Genomic DNA, 25853 nt, shown 5'->3' on the forward strand with positions numbered 1-25853 from the left:
CATCACAGACATCTACACCTCCAGATGCAGGAAGAGGGCCACCTGCATCATGAAGGACCCCACCCACCCAGCACACACACTTTTTGCCCCACTCCCCTCAGGAAGGAGGTTAAGGAGCATTAAGTGTAGAACCACTAGACTGAGGAACAGCTTCTACCCTGAGGCTGTTAGACTCATGAATATCTAACTAGAATAATCACTGTGAAAAACCATATCATGTTGCTGCTGATCTGTTTCATGTTGCTGCTGATCTGTTTCAATGTTGATGTGTTCATGCGTGCACATCTGCTCACAGACTCATGTTCATGTTTGTGGTGATGTTCAATGTTTTATGTTATGAGTGCTTAGTGTATATTTAGTTGATGCATTTCTTAGTTCATATCTTAGATGTTATTACTGTTTTTCTTATACATTTTATTGTTGGATGTAACTGGGACCCTGTGTACATAATTTCGCTCCACCACATGTACCACATGAGGTGCGAATGACAATAAAGAAACTCTGACTCTGACTCTGACAATCATACGTGAGCAGAGTAAACAGGAGGGGGCTCAACACACATCCTTGAGGAGAGCCAGTGCTGAGTGTTATGGTGGAGAAGGAGAAGTTGTAGATCCTCACTAACTGTGGTCTGTTTGTTAAAAAGTCTAGTACCCAGTTGCAAATGGATGGGCTTAGTCCTAGTGTGGATAGTTTGTCCATCAGGGTTTGGGGGATCATGGTGTTGAAGGCAGATGTGAAGTCCACAAAGAGCATACGGACATAAGAGTTTTTCTGCTCCAGGTGGTTGAGCACAGTGTGGACCACAGAGGAAATGACATCCTCTGTTGATCATTCTCAGGTATGCATACTGATGAGGGTCCTTGCTGACGTTGATGGTTGTTTTGATGCGAGTCATGACCAGTTTTTCGAAGCATTTAGCAACTATTGGGGTGAGGGCCACTGGCCGATAGTCATTCAGACCAGGCACTGTAAAGCTTTTTGGGCAGATGGGAACTGTCTCCAGGGTATTATATTCCTGGAATATCTTGCGAAAAGATCTGAAGCTCTCGACCTTGACCTCTCTAAGTAAATGGACTGTACTTATATAGCACCTTTCTATCTTATTGAGATACTCAAAGCGCTTTACACTACTCTCATTTACCCATTCATACAGCACTCTACTAGATCTCTACAAAGGTAATTGAACAAATCATTCTAAAGAGACTAATCAATGATTTATCACATTCATACACTGATCGGACACACATCGGAGGCAATGAGGGGTTCAATGTCTTGCCCAGGGACACTTCAACATGTGACTGCTGTGGGGTGTGAACCCCCAACTCTTGCATTGGAGGACGACTGCTCTAACCACTCAGCCACAGCCACCCTAAGTGACTTTAAGAATCTGTTGGACTCCTGACATGAACCAATGCAGACATGTTCCTGTTTTTAGTTTTTTACATTTGCCTTATCTAGCTGTTTTGCTACTTTTTTGCCATCTTATTTTAATTTGTAAAAAAAAACAAAAAACTGTATGCCTCTTTTATGATTGTCTATTGTTGTCGTTGTCCATTGTTGTCATCATTCTTTGTTGAAATCAGGTCTCTCTTAAATGAGTCCTCGAGGCTCAATGGGATTAACCTGTCTAAATAAAGGGTGAATGAAAAATAAAAACAAAATTGACAAACGGTACAGCACGGTAGTTGTGTGTTCCTTATTTGTTCCTACGGTGTGGATTTTATCCCAGGTTGAAATAATGAACTAGTCTAAGTTATAGAAATTGAGCTTGTGCAATGTGTAAGAAGTCATCTTGCTTCTTAGTTTTCTGTCGTGATAGAAACGAGAAGAATTGTGGAACTGCGCACAAACGTCAAATCAGAGTGTCCTATCATCTTTTTTTTTTTTAAATTAGTGATTTGAACCCTCAGAAGGTCTCATGGGGAAATTATCTACACGTTTATGTTTTGATGCAAAACAGCAGACTGAAAAATCAGTCTCAGACTAACTCCTGTTAGCTCGACCGAATTTGAGGCATTGATAGCGTCTGGGCTGAACCGCCACAGCTATCAAGTTCCATTAAAGTTGAAAACAACTTTAAACCCCTTGTATGTTTTACCTTTTTATTGCTGCCATAAATCAACCATGATCAATTAAAAATAGCCTTTTTAAAGAACTCTTCAATGACATTGGAAATTCAAATTCAACAAATGGCAAATAAATAAAAAATTTACTGACAAATAATTACATAACTATTGATCCCCTTTAAAGTGACTGTCCACGTTCAACTCAGAGAAAATACTGTTGAAAAGTTGAAGTCGGGATGGAGCCAAAAGGATTTCCAAGGTCCGAAACAGCCCAGGAGTTCTGTTAAGCCTCTTTTCCACAGCTTCTCTTCAGCCCGGTTCACCTAGACTCTGTTTGGTACATGTTGTGTCACCATAGCCCCTTTCAGTACCGGTTACAGTAGGCAGGGTTCAAACTGATGTTACACACCTTACCAGATGGTGAGGGTAAGGCCATGGAAACAGGTTTCAGTACAGAGTGAGGATTTATTTTGAAGTTTCTGGCAAATTAAAAAGAATACAGATTATTAAAATTATATATATATATATATATATATATACTCTACATTGCCAAAAGTATTTGCTTACCTGCCTTGACTCATATGAGCTTAAGTGACATCTAGGGGTTGAACGACTTCATAATTTTTAAACTCGATATTAACATAATAAAACTCTAGAACTCGAGTAGTTGGAATCTAAAAATGCAAAAATAAATAAAACCGCAAAAAAGTAATTTATTTACAAAAAAAGACTGACAAAACATTGGGAGTGTATATTATGCTCCTACCATTTATCATACTGCAAATGAGACATAGGAAAACCAAAACTATTAGTTATTATTAATAAGATGCAAAACTGAAAGAAACGTGCAGCACGTAAAAAAACGCAACTAAAAACTGTGGGACGGACAACCACCCCGCACCACCGCCCGCAGTTGTGCGCATTAGGTTTAGTTTTAGAGATTAATATGTTTATAGGTTTTTTTTTAATAGGTTTAGAGATTAATATTTTTTGCTTTTAGTTTGTGAAACAAGGTCAGGGGATTGGACCTGGTGTTGCACCATATTCTGTGATCTGCAACAGTGCATGCAACACCGCCCCCTACGGTCACAATATACGGTGTTCACAGAATAGGGTATAACACCGGTTCACAACGAGCTCCAAACAGTTAGGAAGTTTATTCATTTTCTGTTTCCTTATGGTAGTTGAACCAGAAGATTCATCTTTAGTGAAATATTTCCATAATATTGATGCATTTCTACCTGTTTGCCAAGACTGAGCCTGCTCCGCTCCATCCGTTTGTTTGGAGGAATCCATTTTGTAGCCTGCGCCAGTGCGGATCACGTGACGCAATGACGTAACGGCGACGTAATGACGTCACTACGAATACTCGACGTGAAATTTAAAAACTCTATAGATGTCCTAGGAATCAATGTGTCGATTACTCGTGTAGTTTGTTAAAGCCCTATTGACATCCCATCCCTAATCCATTGGGTTCAGACGTTGGTCCACCCTTTGCAGCTAGAACAGCTTAAACTCTTCTGGGAAGGCTGTCCACAAGGTTTAGGAGTGTGTTTATGGGGATTTTTGACCATTCTTCCAGAAGCGCATTTGTGAGGTCGCATACTGATGTTGGATGAGAAGGCCTGGCTCTCAGTCTCCGCTCTAATTCATCCCAAAGGTGTTCTATTGGGTTGAGGTCAGGACTCTGTGCAGGCCAGTCAAGTTCATCCACACCAGACTCTGTCATCCATGTCTTTATGGACCTTGCTTTGTGCACTGGTGCACAGTCATGTTGGAAGAGGATGGGGCCAGCTCTAAACTGTTCCCACAAAGTTGGGACATGGAATTGTCCAAAATGTCTTGGTTTGTTGAAGCAGTCAGAGTTCCCTTCACTGGAACTAAGTGGCCAAGCCCAAGCCCAGCTCCTGAAAAACAACCCCACACCTTAATCCACCCTCCACCAAACTTTACACTTGGCACAATGCAGTCAGACAAGTACCGTTCTCCTGGCAACTGCCAAACCCAGACTCGTCCATCAGATTGCCAGATGGAGAAGCGTGATTCGTCACTCCAGAGAACGTGCCTCCACTGCTCTAGAGTCCAGTGGTGGCGTGCTTTACCCCACTGCATCCGACGCTTTGCATTGCACTTGGTGATGTATGGCTTGAATGCAGCTGCTCAACCATGGAAACCCATTCCATGAAGCTCTCTGCGCACTGTTCTTGAGCTAATCTGAAGGCCACATGAAGTTTGGAGGTCTGTAGTGATTGACTCTACAGAAAGCTGGCGACCTCTTCGCACTATGCACTTCAGCGTCCGCTGACACCACTCCGTCAGTTTACGTGGCCTACCACTTCGTGGCTGAGTTGCTGTCATTCCCAAACTCTTCCATCTTCTTATAATACAGCTGACTGTAGAATATTTAGGAGTGAGGAAATTTCACAACTGGATTTGTTGCATAGGTGGCATCCTATCAGTTCCACGCTGGAATTCACTGAGCTCCCGAGAGCGACCCATTCTTTCATTTGTAAAAACAGTATACTTTGGTGCTTCATTTTATACACCTGTGGCTATGGAAGTGATTGGAACACCTGATTCCAATCATTTGAATGGGTGAGCAAATACTTTTGGCAATGTAGTATATATCCTGCTAATGAACTTTTAATTAACTTTAGTTCATCATTAAATCTTTGATGAAGCAGATTCTACATCATCTATATTTAAAATTTTATAGGTTTTCTTCAACATTTGATGTATTTGCACTCTGTCTACTTTTATTGTTCGATTAGATGTGTGATTTTGTTTCTTGTTTACAGATAATTTTATTTTTTTTAGCTTTGCTTTAAAGTTTAATTATTGTTTTGCGATCTGTATATCTGTGGGTTAGAATAAAATTGAACTAAAGGCTGTAGCTCTTCCTTCAACATATTAGAGGGAAATATTCCTGAGAAATCCAATAATTTTCTCTTTGTTTATGATTTTTCAGCTGAGTTAACTTTAACAGATTATTTAATAGTCAATAAAGTGACAACAGGATTTCATGATAAAGCCGGCACAGTTTATTTATTTTTTAATCTTCACTAATTTAAAAAAACATTATTTTTTTTTATACATAAAATGTTTTTAAAAATCATTTCCATCCTCCGTCCTGGTTTGCCTGTCTGCCGCGATCGGGGTTCGGCCTTCATGAGCAGGCGAGGCCAGGGTCTGAGCAATGGCCTTCTGCGAGTCAACAGCTCAAAACTTCGGTGGAGGGCCGGGGAGACCAACGGAGCTCCATCTAACTCGCTCTGAATTTTCTCGTTGGCCACCAAGCACAAAAACTCCTGCACTTCAGCATTAGACCACAGTGTTGTCATTATTGTTTTTAAAATCTTTTTAAAATAGATCCAGTCGCTGCTCCAAGTTCTGAGTAAAATGTCAGATAGGTGTTTTGAAAAGTTTCTGAAAGATCCAGTGACTCCTCCCCCTGACCAATCAGTGATCAACAGTGTTCTGACATCACGTTTAGGTGCTGGCTTGACACACTTGGTCCTACCAGAGAAGCAGGGACCAAAAAAAGGTCTGGTTTCACAAAAGAATTACAGTGGAATCAATCAACCTTTATTTATACAGGTAAATCCCATTGAGCCTCGAGGACTCATTTACAAGAGAGACCTGATTTCAACAAAGAAAGATGACAACAATGGACAACAGCAACAACAATACACAGTTATAAAAACTCATACTACAGTTTTTTTTTTTTTTTTAACAAATAGGATGGCTAAAAGGAAAAAGGTAACAAAACAAAAAACTGCTAGATTCCAAGACAAGTGTAGAAAACTAAAAACAGGAACATGTCTGCATTGGTCCCTGCCAGGAGTCCAACAGATTCTTAAAGCTACTTAGAGAGGTCAAGGTCGAGAGCTTCAAATCTTTTTGTAAGATATTCCAGGAAACAGGAGCGGAGTAGGAGAAGGCCCTTTTGCCTAGTTCAGTCCTCACTGAGGGAACACTGCAGGTAATAATGTCCTGAGAGCGCACTCCGTAGCTGCACTCACGCAGAGACATGTAGGAGGAGATGTATGAAGGCAACAGACCAAGAAGTGATTTAAAGATGAAAATATACCAGTGATAGAGTCTGCGTGAAGTTAATGATGTCCAGTTAACCAGTGAATACAGGGTGCAGTGGTGGGTACGATAATCACAGCCAGTTATGAATCTTAGTGCACCATGATAGACAGCATCCAACATCTGCAGGGTTCTTGTAGGAGCGTTCATGTAAATAATGTCACCGTAATCAATGGAGGGAAGGAAAGTCACAGATACAAGGCGTTTTCTAGCATTCAGGGTTAGACAGGATTTGTTTCTGAAAAAGAAACCCAGTTTAACTTTCAGTTTCTTTACCAAGTTTTCCACATGGAGCTTAAAAGAAAGATGTGAGTCGACCAAGATACCCAAATATTTATAGGAATCAACAAACTCAATGGGGACACCATTTGAGGATAAAATCGGAGGAAGAACTGCTGGGACCAACTTCCTATTTGAAAAAAGCATCCCTTTGGTTTTTTCGGCATTTAGGACAAGTTTGAGGTGAAACAAATCAGTCTGGATGATGTTGAATGCAGATTTCAAAACCTGGAAAGCCTTAGCAACTGTTTTAGCTTGACAATAAACAACTGTGTCGTCAGCATAGAAATGTATGGATGCATTAGGGATATTTTTACCTACATTATGTATGTAGATTGTAAAGAGGGTGGGTCCTAAGACTGAGCCTTGTGGTACACCATTGTTGACTGTTAAATAACTGGAGGAAGTACCATTATGTTGAACACATTGCCTCCGGTCTGAAAGATAGTTAGAGAACCAACCAATGGTGTGATCTGAGAAACCAATTTCTGAGAGTTTATGACACAAGATGTTATGATCCACAGTGTCAAAAGCTTTAGACAGGTCTAAGAAAAGTGCAGCACAATAATCTTTAGCATCCAGTGCTTCAACAACGTCATTAAGAACCTTCAGTGAAGCAGTGGTTGTGCTGTGTTGTTTCCTGAAACCAGATTGATGTGGAGGTAAGATGTTAAATGAGTCCAGGTAATTTTTGATTTGAGATTTTATCAGTTTTTCTAGAACCTTGGCTAAAATGCAGAGTTTAGAGATTGGTCGATAGTTGTTCAGTGAGGTGGGGTCACCTTCTTTCAGCAAAGGAAGAACAAAGGCTGTTTTCCAAGTGTCTGGGATGGAGTTTTGTCTTATGGAGAGATTGAAGATGTGGGTCACAGGGACTGTGATGATATGAGCAGCCAGCCTTAAGAAGTAAGGTGGAAGTTCATCTGGACCTGCAGATTTTTTAGGATCAAGACCTTTTAACAGTTTATTGACCTCACTGACTGAGAATGGAGAAAAAGAGAAGCTGTGATTAACTGAGGATTGACTTGTAGGAGGGATTTGATTTGTAGAAGTTTGGTTATTAAGTGAAGTGGCTGATTTTCCATTAGTAACTGTGTCAAATAAAGAACCAGAAGCAACAAAATGTTTGTTGAAACAGTTCAGGATCTCGTGCTTATTTGACACAGGAACAGAGTTAACGAGAAGTTGTGATGGGAGATCAGATGACTGGGGGGTGCCTGAGAGAGATTTAATTGTTTTCCAGAATCTGTTAGGGTCATTTAGATTTTTGGAAGTCTGAGATAAGAAATAGTTGCGTTTTGCTGCTTTAACAGCAGTTGTGCATTTATTCCTCATCTGTCGAAAACTCAACCAATCAGTGTCTGAGCCAGATTTTCTCGCTGCGGCCCAAAGATGATCTCTCCTGTGCAGGAGGTCAGCTAGCTCTGGAGTAAACCAGGGGCTGTCTCGTCCCTTTATTCTGAACTGACGAAAAGGAGCATGTATGTTCAGGAAATAAATGAAATTATTATGGAAATAGTTCCAAGCGGAGTTCACGTCATCAGATAACAGAATACGATGCCAGTCAAAGTGAGACAGATCCCAGAGGAATGACTGTTCACAGAAATGTTTCAGATCCCTTTTTTTAATTAATCTGGGCTTAGAAGGTGGAAGTTTACTATTTCTTAAAGCCGCTGTCACACAATGATCACTCAAAAGATCAGCGAATACACCTGTACCAGGGAATTTGTGAGGCATATTAGTTAGAAACAGGTCTAAGATGGAGGAATTTTCAGGGTGGCTTTTATTTAATCTGGTGGGGGAGTCGATCAGTTGGGTTAAATTAAAAGACAAGCAACATTCCTTGAATTTGTCACAGAGGGGGGTCGACTTACACCAATCAATGTTAAGATCTCCAGCTAAAAAGACCTCTTTGAATTTTAAATTACCAAGGAATTCCTTAATGGCATTTAATGCCTCAGGTGAAGCTGATGGTGGACGATAGCAGCAGACTACAGTTAAAACCTGGCCTCCATTCAAGGTGATGTTTACAGATAAGGCTTCAAACTGATTTGGAATTGTTTTGGAAGACACAAGACTTGAAACCAGAGAATCTCTAATGTAAATAGTGACTCCACCCCCCCTTTTTTGACGATCACAGCGGTAGATGTTAAATCCATTGATTGCCACGTATTTATTCATTACAGATTTGTTCAGCCAGGATTCAGAAATAAAGATAACATCAGCCCCAGAAGAACTGACCAGGATTTTCACAGCATCAAGTTTTTTCAGAAGGCTACGAGCATTTACATGCAGAAAATGAAGCCCAGAGGCATTTTTAAAGTCATTAAAAATTCATATGGAAATTCAAATTCATAATTCATATTCATAAATTTATGGAAAAGCGCTCAAAACTGTACCGAGCCAAACCGGGCTAAAGGGGAGCTTTGGAAAAGGGGCTTTAGATCCACCATCATCAAATGGAAGGTGTATAGGACTTGTGTAACTCCACCAAAAGCATACCGTCTTCACAAACTGAAGAAGGCCGGTTAGAGGGACCACTCTGGAGGATTTACCAGCTTCAGCAGAAGAGATGGGATACACTGAGCATACATCAACTGTTGCCTGAGTTCTTCACCAGTTGAAGGTCTATAGGAGAGACCAAAGCCACTGTTGAATTAATAATATTATTCTCAGATTAAATCTCAACTAAAGTTGGCCAAACGCCACAAGGAAAACTCTGTGGTCCAGCGCTCCTCTGCAGCTGGCCCTAGAAAGCTTGGAAAGTCAAATGAATGCAGCAAAGTATGAGGAGACCCTGGAGGACAACCTGATACTGTCCACAGAAGAACAAGTGTATACTTGGTGTCTCCTGCTGGAGCTGGTAGTGCCTTCAGAGTGGTCAGGTGGTGGATCTAACACAGGGGTGGGCAAACTTTTAGACTCGTGGGCCACACGCTGGGTTCTAAAACTAGAGCGAAGGGTCGGGCTAGGAACAGATGGATGGAGTGTTTATGGGATGTTACACCCCGGAGCAGTAACAGCCACTGGGACGCCATTAATTATGGGCGATTCCACCTTCTGCACCACTCAAACAGCCACTAAGTCAGGATTATATAATAAAACAGTGATTTTATACACAATAGTGAAATTATGGACTTTGTGGAGTCTTACCAACTTCAGACCAAAACACCAAACAAAACAAACCACTGTATTTTCTCTTACCTGAAGAAAAATAAAATTCACCAAACCACAGGTCTCTTACCTCACTGTGCTAATGGAATACAGGAGAAAAGTCTAAATAAAGTGGCAGCTCACATCTACAAACTCCTCACAAAATGTTTTACAACTACAGGATCTAAAGTTGATGACAGGTCAGCTGTGGTAGGTTGGGAATGGAAGCAGACGTCATCCTCCTGCAGCTCCTCTATGCAGCATCACAACGGAGTACCTGGACAGTAATTCACACACACATTTTTGTCTTTTACATTTTTTTGATAATTCACACACAATTAACAGTTTCACACACGCACACACAAAGCATGACTTACAGCGATTCGGTCGGAGTTTTCCTCTCACTTTATCCTGGATTCTTTTCAGCAGGCTGACATGTTTTCCAGTTAAGGTGATCCGTTGTGACATTTGCAAGCTTACTCCAGATGGCTTACTGGTAATTCTCTCTGACAGCACATGGTTATAAAAATCCTCTCCCCGTGTTTTTCTTTTCAGAGACTCCAAGGTCTAAAACTCCTCCGTTATCTCAAAACTGTCATTAATCCCGCAGATAAAAATTAGAAGCTGATCAGTGTCCTTTGTCATTTCTTTCATTCATTGCTAACTTAAAGGACTCTGCCTCTTTGTTTATTTTGCTGGCTATATCTTTATCAATCAGTTCCACAAGGCTACACAGTCCACAGTCCTGTGTGATAAACTGAATTTTTCTAACTTGTCTTGCCCCTTCAATAGACATGCTCTGTTTTTACCACACATTTTTTTAAAAACTCCCTTTCGGAGAAAGGCTTGCTTGCATAGTTAGCAGTTAGCAAAGTGATGGCTAATATTGTACTCTTTGAAAACTGTGACAGTTTCTTGGCATATATGCAGTCTTTGATTGGACCTTTGAGGGGCGGCTGTGGCTGAGTGGTTAGAGCAGTTGTCCTCCAATGTGAGAGTTGGGGGTTCAAATCCACGAGCAGTCAAATGTCAAAGTGTCCCTGGGCAAGACACTGAACCCCTCATAGCCTCTGATGTGTGTCCCATCAGTGTATGCATGTGATAAAGCACTGATTAGTCTCTTTAAAAAGATTTGTTCAATTAGCTTTGTAGAGATCTAGTTGAGTGCTGTATGAATGGGTAAATGAGGCACAGATTGTAGTGAAAAGTGCTTTGAGTATCTTGAAATAAGATAGAAAAGTGCTATACAAGTACAGTCCATTTACCATTTACTTCTGTGAAACAATATGTTGTTGTCCACTCCATATTAAACACTAGGCACTCACTGTCCACTTTTCTTTGATAAGCTCATTTTACAGAAGAGGTCATAGGGCAAAGCTAAAAAGAGAAGAAGAAGAAATTGCTTCTTCTCCACTTTTGCTTTGCCTCCAATTAGAGCCCTTATTTCGAACCCAGGCCCAAAGCCCAGCAGGCGGGCTGGGCCATGATAATGTGCTAGATGGGCGGGCCGGGTTGGTGTCAGGCTTTTGATTGCATCAGCGAATCAGCCACGGTCCAATTATATGGCAACATGGCTTACTGTACATTCCAATTATATGGCAACATGGCTTGCCACACTTTCCAATTATATGGCAACATGGCTTGCCATACCTTGGATACAATGTATGGATGGATACAAATGGATGTTCAGCCGCTGCACTCGGCGGACGCATGCGGCCAACGACCCAAACATGTAAGATCCCAAAGCAGACATGTCAGAGCAGGGTCTGTGTCTGAATAATACAGAATACAGAATTCAGGCAGAAGGATATTGATGCACTTCGACGGCCATGAAAGTACAAACACCCCCTCAGCCTCAATTTTCTGCCCCCTCTGCTGCGCTCGTCCCCTACCTGTAATTACTGTTAATTTGTCAGGTCGGGTGGGATTCAGAAATGATGGCTACGCCTATGGGCTGGGGCTGGATTTTTTGGGCCCAAATGCAACTCTACCTCTAATACACGCCAGTGTCTGTAGTGCGCCTCTACTGGGGAAATGCGGGAACTACAGGTAAAATTACACCAGTTTTATTTTTCCTGTTAATTTTAAATGTAATTTGGACAATTTCGGCAGGCCAATTTTTTTTATTTAACCTTTTATTTAAAGAGGTACCGTAAATCCCATTGAGATCACAGATCTCTTTTGCAAGGGAGGTCTGGGCCTGAAGGCAGCCTAACATGCACATTTTTGTCAAATTTGTGAAATGTTTTTGTCAATTAAAAAGCCCAACGGGCCGTATGGCCGAGGTTTGCCCATGCCTGAACTAACAGAACTTCTGAGGATGTTCAGACTCCTGGAAATCCTTGGAAACATCCCCTGACTTGTACTTTCTAATTATCTTTTCTCCAAGTTCTTATAGGACTGTTCCTTTAATGGGGAATAGATATGCTGTTATTTTACACTACATGTTTTTATTTGTTTAATATTACTTTAGAAAATTAGTTTGATTTTGACTCTGAAGCTTTGTTCTTTTTTTTGAGACAGACCCCGATTGATTTTTTTCAATTCAATTCAGTTTATTTCTATAGCGCCAAGTCACAACAAAGTTGTCTCAGGGCACTTTACAGGAACTTTCACATAAAGGCCAATTAGTAAAGTTCTCTATCTAAGGAATCCAACAGACAAGTTGAATCTTCGCTTTGTTGCAGTCTCCCATCCTGAGCAAGCAAAGTGGCAACAGTGGAAAGAAAAACTCCCTTTTAAAAGGAAGAAACTTCCAACAGAACCAGGCTCAGGACAAGCAGCCATCTGCTTTGACTGGCTGGTTTGAGAGGACAGGAAGGAGAGACAGACTAACACAGAATGGTAGGTCCAGGTATAGGTCCATATATACCTGAAAAACAAAAAAACACGTTAAGGATAGAAAAAATAATTACAAATACAAAACAGGTTGAGCAGAGTAAGTAAAGACAGCAGCAGAGTGAAAACTGTGGTCAGTTTGTCTTCCAGCAGTCTAAGCCTATAGCAGCATAACTAAGGGACAGCTCAGGAAACCCAAGCCAACCCTAACTATAGGATTTATCGAAAAAAAAAGTCTTAAGCCTAGTTTTAAAACTGGATAATGTGTCAGCCTCACGGACAGAGATTGGAAGTTGGTTCCACAAGAGAGGAGCCTGATAAAAAGCTCTGCCTTCCATTCTGTTTTTGTAAATTCTAGGAACCACAAGTAAACCTGCAGCTTAAGAGAAAAATGGTCTGTTAGGAAAATATGGAACAATAAGCTCTGTAATATAAGATGGAGCTAGGTTGTTGAGAGCTTTGTAGGTTAGAAGTAAAATTTGGACTTCAATTCTTGATTTGACAGGGAGGCAATGGAGAAAAGCTAAAACTGGAGAAATATGATCTCTCCTACTAACTCCAGTTAAGACTCTGGCAGCAGCATTTTGGATCAACTGAAGACGTTTTAAAGACGTATTTGGACACCCAGATAATAAATCATAAGTATAGTCCAGTGTAGACGTGACAAATGCATGAACCAGTTTTTCTGCATCATTTTTAGATAAGATGTTTCTAATGTTAGTGATATTACGCAGGTGGAAGAAGGTGGTTCTAGTAACGTTTTTAATGTGGGGGATAAAAGACATGTCCTGATCAAAAATAACACCAAGATTTTTAACATTAGAGCTGGAGGACAGATTAATGCATCTAAGGAGGGAGAAAGACTGAAAAATTAATTCCTAAGGTGCTCAGGTCCAAAAACCAAAACCTCAGTCTTGTCTGTGTTCAACAGGAGAAAATTAAGGGTCATCCAGGTTTTTATATCTTTAAGACATGCTTGTAGTCTAAGTAGCTGATTGGATTCATTGGGTTTAATGGACAAATATAATTGTGTGTCATCAGCATAACAATGAAAATTTATCCCATGCTGTTTAATAACTTTACCTAATGGAAGCATATATAAAGTAAAGAGTATTGGTCCAAGCACTGAGCCCTGATGAACAATATGACTAACTTTGGTGTATGAAGAAGATTTATTATTTACATTTACAAACTGGAATCTATCAGATAGATATGATTTTAAACCATTTTAGAGCTGTTCCTGTAATCCCAATATCAAATATTGTGATCAACTGTATCAAATGCAGCACTGAGGTCTAACAGGACCAGTAGAGACACAAGTCCATTGTCTGAGGCCATGAGAATATCATTAGTGACTTTTACCAGTGCTGTTTCTGTGCTATGATAAGTTCTAAACCCTGACTGAAACTCTTCAAACAGATTATTTCTTTGTAGACATTCACGCAACTGACCTGCAACTATTTTCTCTAGAATTTTATAGATGAAAGTTAGATTAGATATAGGTCTATAGTTGGCCAGATTTTCTGAATCAAGGTCAGAATTCTTAAGTAAAGGTTTAATTACAGCAACCTTAAAGCGCTGTGGTACATAAACATCCATTAAAGACAAATTAAGTAGATCCAAAATGTGGACATTAATTAGGGGAAATACCTCTTTAAACAGTCTGGTTGGGATGGGATCTAGCAGGCATGTGGATGGTTTGGATGAGGTTATTATTTTTGACAATTCAGAGCTCAACAGGACAAAAACTGTCCAAACATAAATCAGGCTCTTGTGAAATTTTTAAAGTTGCCTCATTTGACAGGGGACTAGAGATAGTAGAAGGAAAGATGGTTTGAATTTTCTCTCTAATTGAAATAATTTTATTTATAAAGAATCTCATGAAGTCATCACTACTTATAGTTGTAGGGACACATGGTTCAACAGAAATGGGACTTTTAATTAGTCTAGCAATAGTACTAAACAGAAACCTAGGGTTATTTTTATTCTCCTATTAAAGATGAGTAATATAAAGTTCTAGTTTTAGGGAGAGCTTTTTTATATAGCAGACTATCTTTCCAAGTTAAATAAAATTCTTCAACATTAGTAGAGCGCCATTTTCTCTCCTGGTTTCTAGATGCTGCTTTAAAGTACGTAACTCAGAATTGAACCAAGGAGCCAGTTTCCTCTGATTGATTACTTTCTTTTTCAGTGGAGCAGTTTTATCAAGTGAAGTTTGCATTGAAGTTGTAAGATGATCAACTAGATGATCGAAGTCACTGTTCTCTGATGCATTACTCTGCAAGACAGAGGAAAACATTGATGGAAGAGATTGTTTAAATTGGTTACAGCATTTTCTGATAAGCACCTGCTGAGATGAAATTTACTCTCAGTGCCTGTGTAGTCATTTAATGTAAACTCAAAGGTTATTAAAAAATGGTCGGACAGAATAGGATTTTGAGGAACTATTACCAAGTCCTTAATCTCTATACCATAGGTCAGAACTAAATCAAGAGTGTGATGATAAGAATGAGTAGATGTGTGGATATTTTGGGTAAAACCAAATGAGTATTAAATTATTTAAGGCTATGCTTAAGCTATCACTCTCAACATCCACATGAATATTGAAATCACCCATTATGATGATTTTATCAGTATTTAATAGTAAGTCAGTTAATAATTCTGAGAATTCAGACAAAAACTGAGAGTAAGCGCCTGGTGGACGATATATAACAACTAGTAAAAGTGGCTTTTCTGATTTCCATTTTGTATGAGAAAGACTGAGGGACAGTGATTCAAAAGCATCATAACTAATAACTGGTTTGGCATTAATCAATAATCCTGACTGAAAATAGAAGCTACTCCTCCAACTCGGCCAGTTGTTCTAGGAACATGAAAATTTTAATAATTAACAGGAGTGGATTCATTTATACTAACAAAATCCTCCTGTTGTAGCCAAGTTTCTGTCAGACAGAATAAATCAATATGATGATCAGTTATCAGATCATTAACTAACAGGGATTTAGAGGAAAGAGATCTGATGTTCAATAATCCACATTTAATGATTTTATGATTTTGCTCTGGTAAAGTAACTGTTTTTATTTTAAGATTTTTATGGTTTATATTTTTAGAGCTGATTTTTGGTTTATTTAATTTGAGCCGTGGGCGAGTTGACACTGTTTCAATGTGGGTGTGGGTGGGTAACAGAGGAGAAGCAGCAGAGAGGTGGAGGACTACAGCTCTGCTTCCTGGACTGGACCCTGGGTTGTCAAATGTTGATTTGACGGCACTAACAACATAAAACCTCGGAGGAGTTGAATTGGTTTCAGGCACTGTTTGTTTCACTGATTTCTGTAAATCAGTTTAATGAACAATCAGAACAAGTTGGCTGAAGTTATGTGAAAACTCTTCTAACAGGCAGGTGTTAGTTCATGAACTAAAACAAAACTCTTAATGAGTGTGTTCCCCCTCTGAACTGAACTCCATGGTTGTTTCTATTCACGTTAGTTTTTCACATGGCAGAAATGTTTAAGGCTGCTAGAAAGTCCTGTAGAATACACAATGAATAACATTAAACTGCATCTTTTTTGTACGTTAAAGCCTTTCATTACGTCCTCTTTATGACTTAATTTCTTCACCTGAGTTATGTTTTCTTTTTGTCTGGTGGGGGGTGCAATTAGAGGGGGCTGTAGTAGTTTGCATAAACATGGCAGCTTTTTAAGAAGGCTAACCTAGCAGATGGGTTTGCTGGTGTTTAACCAGGGTTCTGGATGTTTCTGATTCCATGTTCCTAATGTTGTCCATGTTTGACAGAAATGCTTCCCACAGCAGCAAACCAGGACCTTAAATTGACCCTGTTGATTTAAAGGTGAATGTGTGTTTTTCCTCCTCAAGGACCTAACTGACTCTGACCCCGAGCCGTCTGCTATTGAGAGGCTGGGGGCTGGACCTGGCTCTGGATTCAAATGGGAGAGCAGTGTAGGTGAACCCCCTCCTCCTTTCCACCAAGCCTGCCTTGCCTTGCTGTTCTTCCACCTGACCTTAACCTTTGGCTTTACACTCCCAACAACTGCAGACCTTTCCCTTCTGACCTGTGTGGTGCTCACTGACTGCTGAAGATGTTTGTTGGGTGGTGTCTTCTTGAGATGGTCAGCAACTCTGAACATGGGGCTCAGAAAGAGGTCGAGCTTCAGTTCACCCACAAACAAAATGTCCTGACCAGAGACTTGAGGAGGAAGGAACCAGGGTTGATGACCACTCTAGAAGAACTCCTGGGCCTGTGTGTGTGTGTATGCGTGTGTGCATGTGTGCGCACGCCTGTAATATCTGCTCTGTGGAAACGTAATTTTCTCGCATGATGATTGTGTCCTAGCAGTAATTGGTGAAAACGGCATTAATCATGCGCTGGGTCCAAAATGATTCCTGTGAAGGAACAAGCGAGTCTCGTTAGTGACATGAGGCTGTGACCAGCATCCACCTGTTTTCTTCTGCTCTCAGTGGGCACAGAACCAGCCCTTTGTGGAATTCTGCAACACTCATTATTATCATGTAGTCTTTATGGAAGTCTGACTGAAGTGGAGCCACGTGCAGTGTCTGGGTGTAGTCATTTGCTTCTAGTTGAGCAACACAACTGGAACTGTGGACTGATCACTACATTGTTTTCCTCTAATGCATGTGTGTTATCTGAAAGCATGGCCCGGTTCCTTAAGACATACAGAAATTAAAACATGCAAAGCTGGACAGAAAATAGTTTCAAACTATGTCGTGGAGAGAAAATGGTGTCTAATCTGACTCAAGGTAGAGTTTCTCTTGGCTGTGAATTGAGGTGCGAGTTTTTCACTGGTTGATGTTGATCTTTAAACATCAAGGCAACTTTGGTTCAAAACATCAAAGTTCATGCTCAATAATCCAGGTAAAAAATCCAGCAAACTTAAATCAGGTCCTCTGGACAGTTTCTTTTTGTTGAAACGTTTTGTCTTTTATCCAAAACACTTCATCAGTCTGAGGAGCCACAACAAAGTCAGTCTTATAAATGGCACACTCACATAGTGGCCAAACAGTTTGATGTTGATACGATGGTTTCTGGAGTTTGTTGTGGATCCTCAGATTAATGAAGTCTTTTGGGTGAAAGATGAAACATTTCAACAACTACAAAAAAACCTCCAGAGGACTCGAGTTAACTTAGTTGCACTCTTTGGTTTATTATTTATTTATTAAGCCAGTGTGTGTATTGTGTTCAGTGTTTCCCCTACCATTATACAAGCGTGGCACCCCGCCCTGTCAACCGAACAGAGTGCCCTGCCTACTGAACTGTGCCCCCGCCCCACTGCTCAACAACTGCTGGCTCTGACATAGTGCTAAGCTACCAGTACACTATACAAACGCACTAGCTGAAAAGCTACAGAGGTAGCGCTCTGTCTCTCACGCTGAGAGCTCGAAAACTGTCTGTACAAACCGTGCACAACTAACTCTAATCCGTCAACAAAACGGAAGATATGAGCGCCTTGCCAAGGCAAGTACACAAGGGGAAACACTGGTATTCAACACAATAAAAGAATAATTGCTGAATTTGAGTAAACACAAAATTGACGACCCTTGAAACAGTCAGTACTCATAAATAACACTTTCTATAGAAGAACAGTCATAAAAACTAAATTGTTGACTACTCTGAGCTTTATTTTCCTACTTGGTAATTGATTATATGTTTGGCCATTGTAGATGGCTGTTTTTTACATGACTAATATGGACCAGTTAATCAGTCTGTCTCTGGGCTTGTTAACATTTTCTTTTTCCAGAAGACCAAATGGAGATATTGAAGCAATCGAAGGGCCGCATAGAGAATTGAAATATTCTGAAAGGCTTTTTCTTTTAGTTAGCATGTTTGATCAAATATGTCTCTCTGTTACTCGTTAGAAGAGAAGACATTGAGTAAGCTCAGTCATCCTGGTAATTAAATCACCAAAAAGTTAATTCATGTAATCTGGACGGTTTCTTTTTTGGGTAAAAAAAAAAAAAAGTTTCATCTGAGGCTTTTTGGTCTCAGACTGATGGAAGTCTTTCGGATGAAGGACAAAACTTTTTTTTTTTTTTTTTTTTTTTTAAAGAAACCATTACATACATTTGTAGTACTGTAAAATGACTGAAACTAAATGAGCCCGGTTCTAGACTGATGCAACAGCTCTGCAATAATTTGGAAAGAAAACGTGGCACAGCTTGAACTTATTTGTTCAGTCGAGACTAAATGTCTTGAGTCACACAAGGACACTGAGAACCCCAGTGACTGGAGACATTTCAGTGACTCGGTTGTGAATGTGGTTTTTCAACAAGTTGCCACCAGTTGCAGCCCGATGCGACGCTACCTTTACACTAACTGTTTAACGTATAAAAATAGACTTGATCACTTTAGTTCTGGTGATCGCAGTAAAAGACAGTTCCTGTGAACTGTGGACGAGGTCAGACTGAAACCTTACCTTTCCAGAACAAAGACAAACCATTAGTGGAGATCAATGGGTGCCATGTCCGTTTAATATACACTCATCTGAGTCAGCTAATCTGGAGAACATGTTTCCTTCCATAAACCATTTGTTCTGTGAGAAAACTGAAATCTGTTTTCAAAAGTAGTGTCTGAAAGAACCACGACTGGAGCATTGATGTGTGAGCAGTTCAGATCAAGGGTGTGCACAAAGTTTTCTCTGCTCAGCTTTTGCTGTGTCCCACTGAGCTTTGTTTGTGTTGCAGACGGTCAAAAACGATCCACACTTTCACCACTTTCTGCTCAGCCAGTCTGAGAAGGTAAGAGAAATGTCATTTTCACCCCCCACCTTGAAAGGCACACACTCATGCAGTTGCCTGTAATTGTGTGAATTGTTCTTTTTGTCTCTTGGGAAAAACTAACCCCTAAACCACTGGACATATTTGAATAAAACTTTTAAATTCTGCCCAGTTCAAGATGGCAGCCACAGCCAATAACAGTGGCAAATATTTGCACCTCTCAATTTAATCTGATTGTGATTCAGAGCTTTGGGCTTAGATTATAACACCCCAGTATCCATTGATTATTTGTTATCAATGAACATGAGTCATGAAGTTTATACAAAACTAAAACTAACTAAAAAACAAACAGAAAACAATGGCTTGATTTTACATAAACACTGACTTCAATACTTTCACGCATAATAATAACTAAACAATAGCTTCTGTCATAAAAACCATTATTTAAAGGCTGGTTACCAACCAGTAAGGTTACCATAAATTCTAAGTTACCATTGAAAGTGCCATAAAACCCTGTTGACCACACATCAAGACTCTCATAACTTTCAACTATTACAGACATCCAGCTGAAACCAGATGTTTCTATACAATGTATAAAAAGACAAGCAGCTGTTTCTCTAACATTAAATCAGACTTTAGTGTTTCCCCTACCGTTACCCAGGAAGGGTGCCTTGCCCTGTCAACAGAGCTGAGCACCCACCTCTCAAATGTCCGTCACCCCTACCACCCCCAACCCCCGTCGACAACTGCCGGCACTGACGTAACACTAAGCTAGTGGCACGCACTTGCCAAGGCAATTTTCCTAGAAGAAACACTGAAACTTTTAAAGAATTAGAAGAAATCTTTAACCTTTAGAAGATTGAGTCCAGAGGACCTGTCTTAATCTGGTTAGATTTTTCAATCTGAATTACTGAGCATGGATCAGGACACTGAAACCGTTCTTTTTTTATACAACCGTCGAAAAGCTGACATGCTAGAGTCTCTGTCCGTAAACGTTCTCTTTTTCTACAAAACTTCATAGACATTGGTTTTCATCAGATGGAGTTACATGCACTCATCAGCCCAGCTCCAAGGTCATGGTTACAAGTCAAGGTCAAAGTCAAAACTGTATTTGCTTGTCCCACCCATAACTTCTGATCTGCTTAAGATAATTTAATGAAACTTGATAATCATTTGTACCACCACCAGACAGTGTGTTGCGCACACTTTACATTATCCAAGGTGAAGGTCACAGGTGGGAAAGGTTTAAAACGCCTTCATTTATATACACCGTATATATAAGGTCAAAGTTAAAAGGATGTATTTTCTTGTCCGGGCCAGTGCTGTAGATTGCTGCGTAATAGTTTGGTGACAGGCGTATAATGTGTCATGAGGTACTCTTATTAGGTTAGAAAAATGAGAATATGTAAAATTATTTTCTTTATAGTCACATTTACATCTATTATTATTTGGCAGCATTGGGCGGCTATGGCTGAGTGGTTAGAGCAGTCGTCCTCCAATGCAAGAGTTGGAGGTTCAATTCCACTTGCAGTCACATGCTGAATTGTCCCTGGGCAAGACACTGAACCCCTCATTGCCTCTGATGTGTGTCCCATCAGTGTATGAATGTGATAAAGCTCTGAATATTATTTGTGTATATCTAGTAGAGTACTGTATGAATGGGTAAATGAGGGACAGGTTGTGTTGTAAAGAGCTTTGAGTATCTTGATGAGATAGAAAGATGATGTATACATACAGTCCATTTACCATTGTTTTTAAATTATATGACTTTAGTAACTTTAGGGATCCTTCCATACAACGCACAATAGTTTGCTGGTATAAAATAATAGTGTGTGTGTGTGTGTGTGTGTGTGGGGGGGGGGGGGGGATTGTCAATACTGTAAAAAAAGTACCAATTTAGCAGAATGAAAAGTTTTAGGTTTATTCTAGGTGCAATTCAATTCAGTTTATTTATAAAGCGCCAAATCACAACGAAGTTGTCTCAGGGCACTTTACAGAAACATTCACATACATAAAAGCCAGTTAGTAAAGTTCTCTATCTAAGGAATGCACAGCTGCTTGTCATGAGCTAGTATCTCCCTGCCAGCTGGTGACTCATTAGACATAAGAAAATGTGCACATTTTCACTGTAAATCACTGAATTGCCAGTCAGGACATGTTTGTGTCTGGATGTAGCTGGAAATAAATTCTGACTCATGCAAAATTTCTAAAATGATTTTCTATTATTTTGTTTGCATATTTGTCGTAATTAAATGTTACTTGGAAAGCAGTTGTGTTTTTGCATCTTATCAGTCACAATGTAGTTTCATAGTTGTCCAAACTTTGCATTTCTTGCCCTTTCTGAACTGCAACAACTGATGAGGAAGGGTTTGAGATGCATGATTGAACTTTGTGTATGGGTTGCAAAGCAACAGAAAAGTGAGGCTCCGTGACTCTGGACACTGAGAACCCAAGCTAACATTTGTAGCCAGTTGAAAACTCAGTTTGTTGCACACCAGTGAGAGACTGGCTGTAAACTGTGCTGGACTTTACCTGAGAGGAGGATGTTGGGTGTGTCAGTCATTTTGTATCTGCTTCCTCTCTGCCCACAGCCAGCCTCGTCCATGGAGCCCATTAGCAAGCGCCTGAAAATCATTGAAGAGGTAAATGAGCTGGTTTTAAACCTCGACAGTCCTTAAGCCAAGATACTGACGCCGTTTTCTTGTTGCCATGCAGGTCACAGGGTCAACTTCCATCCAAGCAGCAGACAGCACAGCCATCAATGGCAGCATCACACCCACAGACAAAAGGTTTGAACACATCCTTACTGAAGCACTGTTGAGAAACACGAGCCACATGACGACAGCAGCTCACACGGTTCATGTTTGTTTTCAGCTTTCAATGGTTTGCTGCTGTCGTGTGTTTCTCCTGTAGGATAGGTTTCCTGGGTTTGGGACTCATGGGCAGCGGCATCGTTTCCAACCTGTTGAAAATGGGCCATGTTGTGACTGTGTGGAACCGCACAGCAGAAAAGGTACTGCACTACAATATAGACCGTCACGCATTACCAGCCATGGTACCATAAACAAAATAATGTTTCAAACAGAGATTCAGAGACATGGCCTGAGCTGCACAGCACCTTGTTTATACCGACCATTTTAGAGGGGGAGCGAGAGACAGAGATACAGCCACACACTGTTTGCACCGACAGTTTTGGAGCAGGTCGTAGGAGGGAGACAGACTCTTCTCAGCCGTGCACTATCTGTACTGACAGATTTTTGTTTTTTGGTGGGGGAGGGGGAGAGACGGACACACATGAGCTGTGCTCTTTATGTACCAATATTTTTTTTTTGGGGGGGGGGGCTCAGCATGAGAAGAGGCAGCTTTAGCTTTTTAGCTAGTGTACCTGCATTGCGAGCTGCTAGTTTAGCATTAAATCAGTGCTGACAAGTGGTTGGTTGGGGTCGGTTGGTTGGGGTCGGTTGACGGGGCGGTGTGCCCCACGTGTATAATGGTAGGAGAAACACTGTTCCTGCAGCTGATCAGCTGTTCTCAGCGCAAAGCGAAGAAGTGGGCGTGGCCAAGAGTGCTTGCAGGTGGCTGAGAGCAGCGGTGGCAGGGACCTGAATTCATGACTTTCTGTGCTCTTTTAGAGCGTTTAGAAACTTTGCAAGAGCGTGGGAAGGGTTTAAAGCACCTTTATATATATATATATATATATATATATATATTTATATTTATATATATATATATATATATGTATATGTGTATATGTATGTATATATGTGTATATGTATATATATGTGTATGTGTGTGTATATATGTGTATGTGTATATGTATATGTGTATGTGTATATATATATATGTGTATATATATTAGGGGTGCACCGATTTCAATTTTCAGGCCGATCACCGATTTTTTGAAAGTCTGAACTGCCGATTCTGATTTTGGCCGATACCGATTTTTTTTTTATAAGCAACAGTGTCAGGTGTTACAAGATCACAATGCACCTTCAATTTACCAATCTTATTTTATTGTAAAACATACCCTTGAAAAATACCCTAGAAACAATACAAACTTGTTGTTTTAACTTGTCATGAGGTAGTATTCTGAAATATAAATGAAGTTTACACAATTTTTGTTAAAACTATAAAATTAACCAAAAAAAAAAAAGTTCAGTTCCTTCAACTCTTTCACTTGTTACATTTAAAAAAAACTAAACTTAAAAAGATAATGCAACAAGTGTAACATTTTCAAGTCAGTGGGTAATAAGAAATAACACTGGCACAGGTAAGTTAGTTCTCACAGACTTATTCCAGTCACTTTCATTAGTGGCAGGTTTTTCTTGATGAACAAAAGCATTTCTGCTTTGTCACCAGACAGGCGACTTCTTTTCTCATCTACTACATGTCCAGCCAAGCTAAACAGGCGCTCGCTTTCAACGCTTGTGCATGGGGCAGAGAGATAGGTTCGGGCAAGTAGAGCAAGATGAGGGAAACGATTTTCATTGATCTTCCAGTAGACCAATGGGTCCTGGCTCCTTTCGACAGGAACCTCAGATAGGTAGTTCTGTACCTGCATAGCTGAAGGGCTGGCCAGCTGTTGCTCCTGTTCAATGTTCTCCTTCAAGATTTCGTCATGAGCTGCAAACAGTAGACTACGCCTTTTGGCTGCAGGTTCATCGATATCAGGAGGTCCCACTTCAGAGGATGTTCCTGCAGCAGGTGTGCATCTGGTCTCCCCCTCTGCAAGTTTGGTCAAAAGGAGCAGTTTCACGTCATCTTTCACCTCTGCTGAGAAGTAGCGATTCTTGTACCTTGTTTTGCATAAACAAAGAAAGATGGGTCAATCATTGTGTTTTGTATACATTAACAGTTTTTATGACTTGCATGTAAATAAAGAAATGCATTTCAATCAAGAAATTTTTATTTTTAATTTAATTTAAATGTTTGTTGAAATATAGTAGTAGGCTAAAAGTAATTATGGCTAAAATAGAATGTTAATAGTTACTTGCCTTGGATCCAGAACAGTGGCCAAGCTGTACAGGGGCTTATGCTCAATGTTGCTGAATCTTCTCACAACAGCCTCCAGCAGCGTAGCTTTGGCTGTACCCACGCCACGGTCTGTGCTCGCTTGCCTCTCCAAAATCCGCTTGAGTGCAGTGATGGCTGGGATGACATCTGCTGCTGTAGCTGTTGATGAGCTAATCTCCTTTGTGAGTTCCTCAAAAGGTGCAAGAATGGTGAGCACATTGTCCAGTAGCTCCCACTGGTGTGCTGTGAGTGTGGCTGGTAACTCATGCTCAGCAGCATACACGCCAATAGCACGTCTGTGCTCCAACAGCGACTGCAGCATGTAGAAACGTCTTGCTGTAATCGTTTCCTGGGTTGACCTAACTGTGTCTGTATGTCATAAAGTCGGGAATAGGCAAGTGATGAATGCTTAAAATGTCCAACAATTCTCCTTCCTGTTGCCACCATGTCTGTGATGCTGCGCTGCGCCAGCTGTCCCTCATTTACAACCAGTTGCAGTGTGTGTGCCAGGCAGGGTAAACTTTTCAAGTTGATATCATCCAGCGCTTTGGCCATATTACGAGCATTATCCCGTAAAACAACGTGAACTCTTCCATTATCGATTTCCCAGTGATTCAGCATCGCCTTAAACTCTGCTGATAAATTGGCTGCAGTGTGAGACCCCGCCATTTCTTTACAGTTTAAGAGTACTTGATGACGTTCGAACTGTTCGTCAATCCACTGTGCAGTAAAACTTAACATGGACATTAAACTTACATCAGAAGTCCAGATGTCTGTTGTAAAGCTGAGTGTATTTGTATTAGCTTTTAGCAGGCTGCAGGTGTCTCTTGAAACTTGGCTGAACAACTCCGGTAATGCAACATCAGAAAAATATTTCCGACTCGGCATATTATATCGTGGGCACACGTGCTGCATCAAGCTTCTAAAACCTTTGTCCTCAACGACTGAAAATGGCTGGTTGTCTAATGCCATGAACTCCAACACTTTCCTCGTGGTAGCTTTGCTCTTTTCGTTGCTCATAAAAGCAAACAACGACCCACCGACTGCCTCTTTGTTAGCGCTAGCGTTAGCATTAGCCTTAGCTTGGTTGCTCTCTTCAAACATTGCATACTTGGCGGCGTGGTGATTTCTTAAATGGCGAACGAGGTTTGTTGTATTAAAGGTTTTGGTGGTGGCTCCACCACGACTTACTTCGGCTTTACACGAATTGCAAATTGCGATCTTTGGCTCATTTTCTTTTACAGCGTAGAACTTCCAAACCGACGACATGGCTGTTCCGAGTGACCTGTGTGTGAGCTCTCACAGTGGAGCAAAAGGGGACGGCAGCTGATTTTCAGACCTTTCCTGAGGCAGATAAGATCGGTGGATAAAATCGGCTTCTCGTTTAAAGATCGGCCGATCGCCGATCTGCCCAAATTAAGGAAATCGGGGCCGATCGATCGGCCGGCCGATTTATCGGTGCACCCCTAATATATATATGTGTATGTGTATATGTATATGTGTATATGTATGTATGTATGTATGTGTGTATATGTGTGTATGTATGTGTGTATATGTATGTATATGTATGTATATATGTATGTATATGTATATATGTATGTATATGTATATATGTATGTATATGTATATATGTATGTATATGTATATATGTATGTATAT

At 40.4% G+C, this 25853-nt stretch overlaps 1 protein-coding gene across 1 annotated transcript in view; it reads left to right on the forward strand.

Annotated features, from left to right (window-relative positions):
* glyr1 (glyoxylate reductase 1 homolog (Arabidopsis)) overlaps positions 1–25853 on the forward strand; it is a gene marked incomplete in the record, with an annotated part of 55712 nt that overhangs the window by 12828 nt on the left and 17031 nt on the right. The window contains 5 exon segments of the mRNA XM_037688792.1: positions 16305–16388; positions 19149–19202; positions 21773–21823; positions 21897–21970; positions 22095–22194. Coding sequence (XP_037544720.1) covers positions 16305–16388; positions 19149–19202; positions 21773–21823; positions 21897–21970; positions 22095–22194 — 363 coding nt within the window.

Source organism: Nematolebias whitei, chromosome 15, assembly GCF_014905685.2.
Source record: "Nematolebias whitei isolate Nwh7 chromosome 15, NemWhi1, whole genome shotgun sequence".
Taxonomy (NCBI): Eukaryota; Metazoa; Chordata; class Actinopteri; order Cyprinodontiformes; family Rivulidae; genus Nematolebias; species Nematolebias whitei.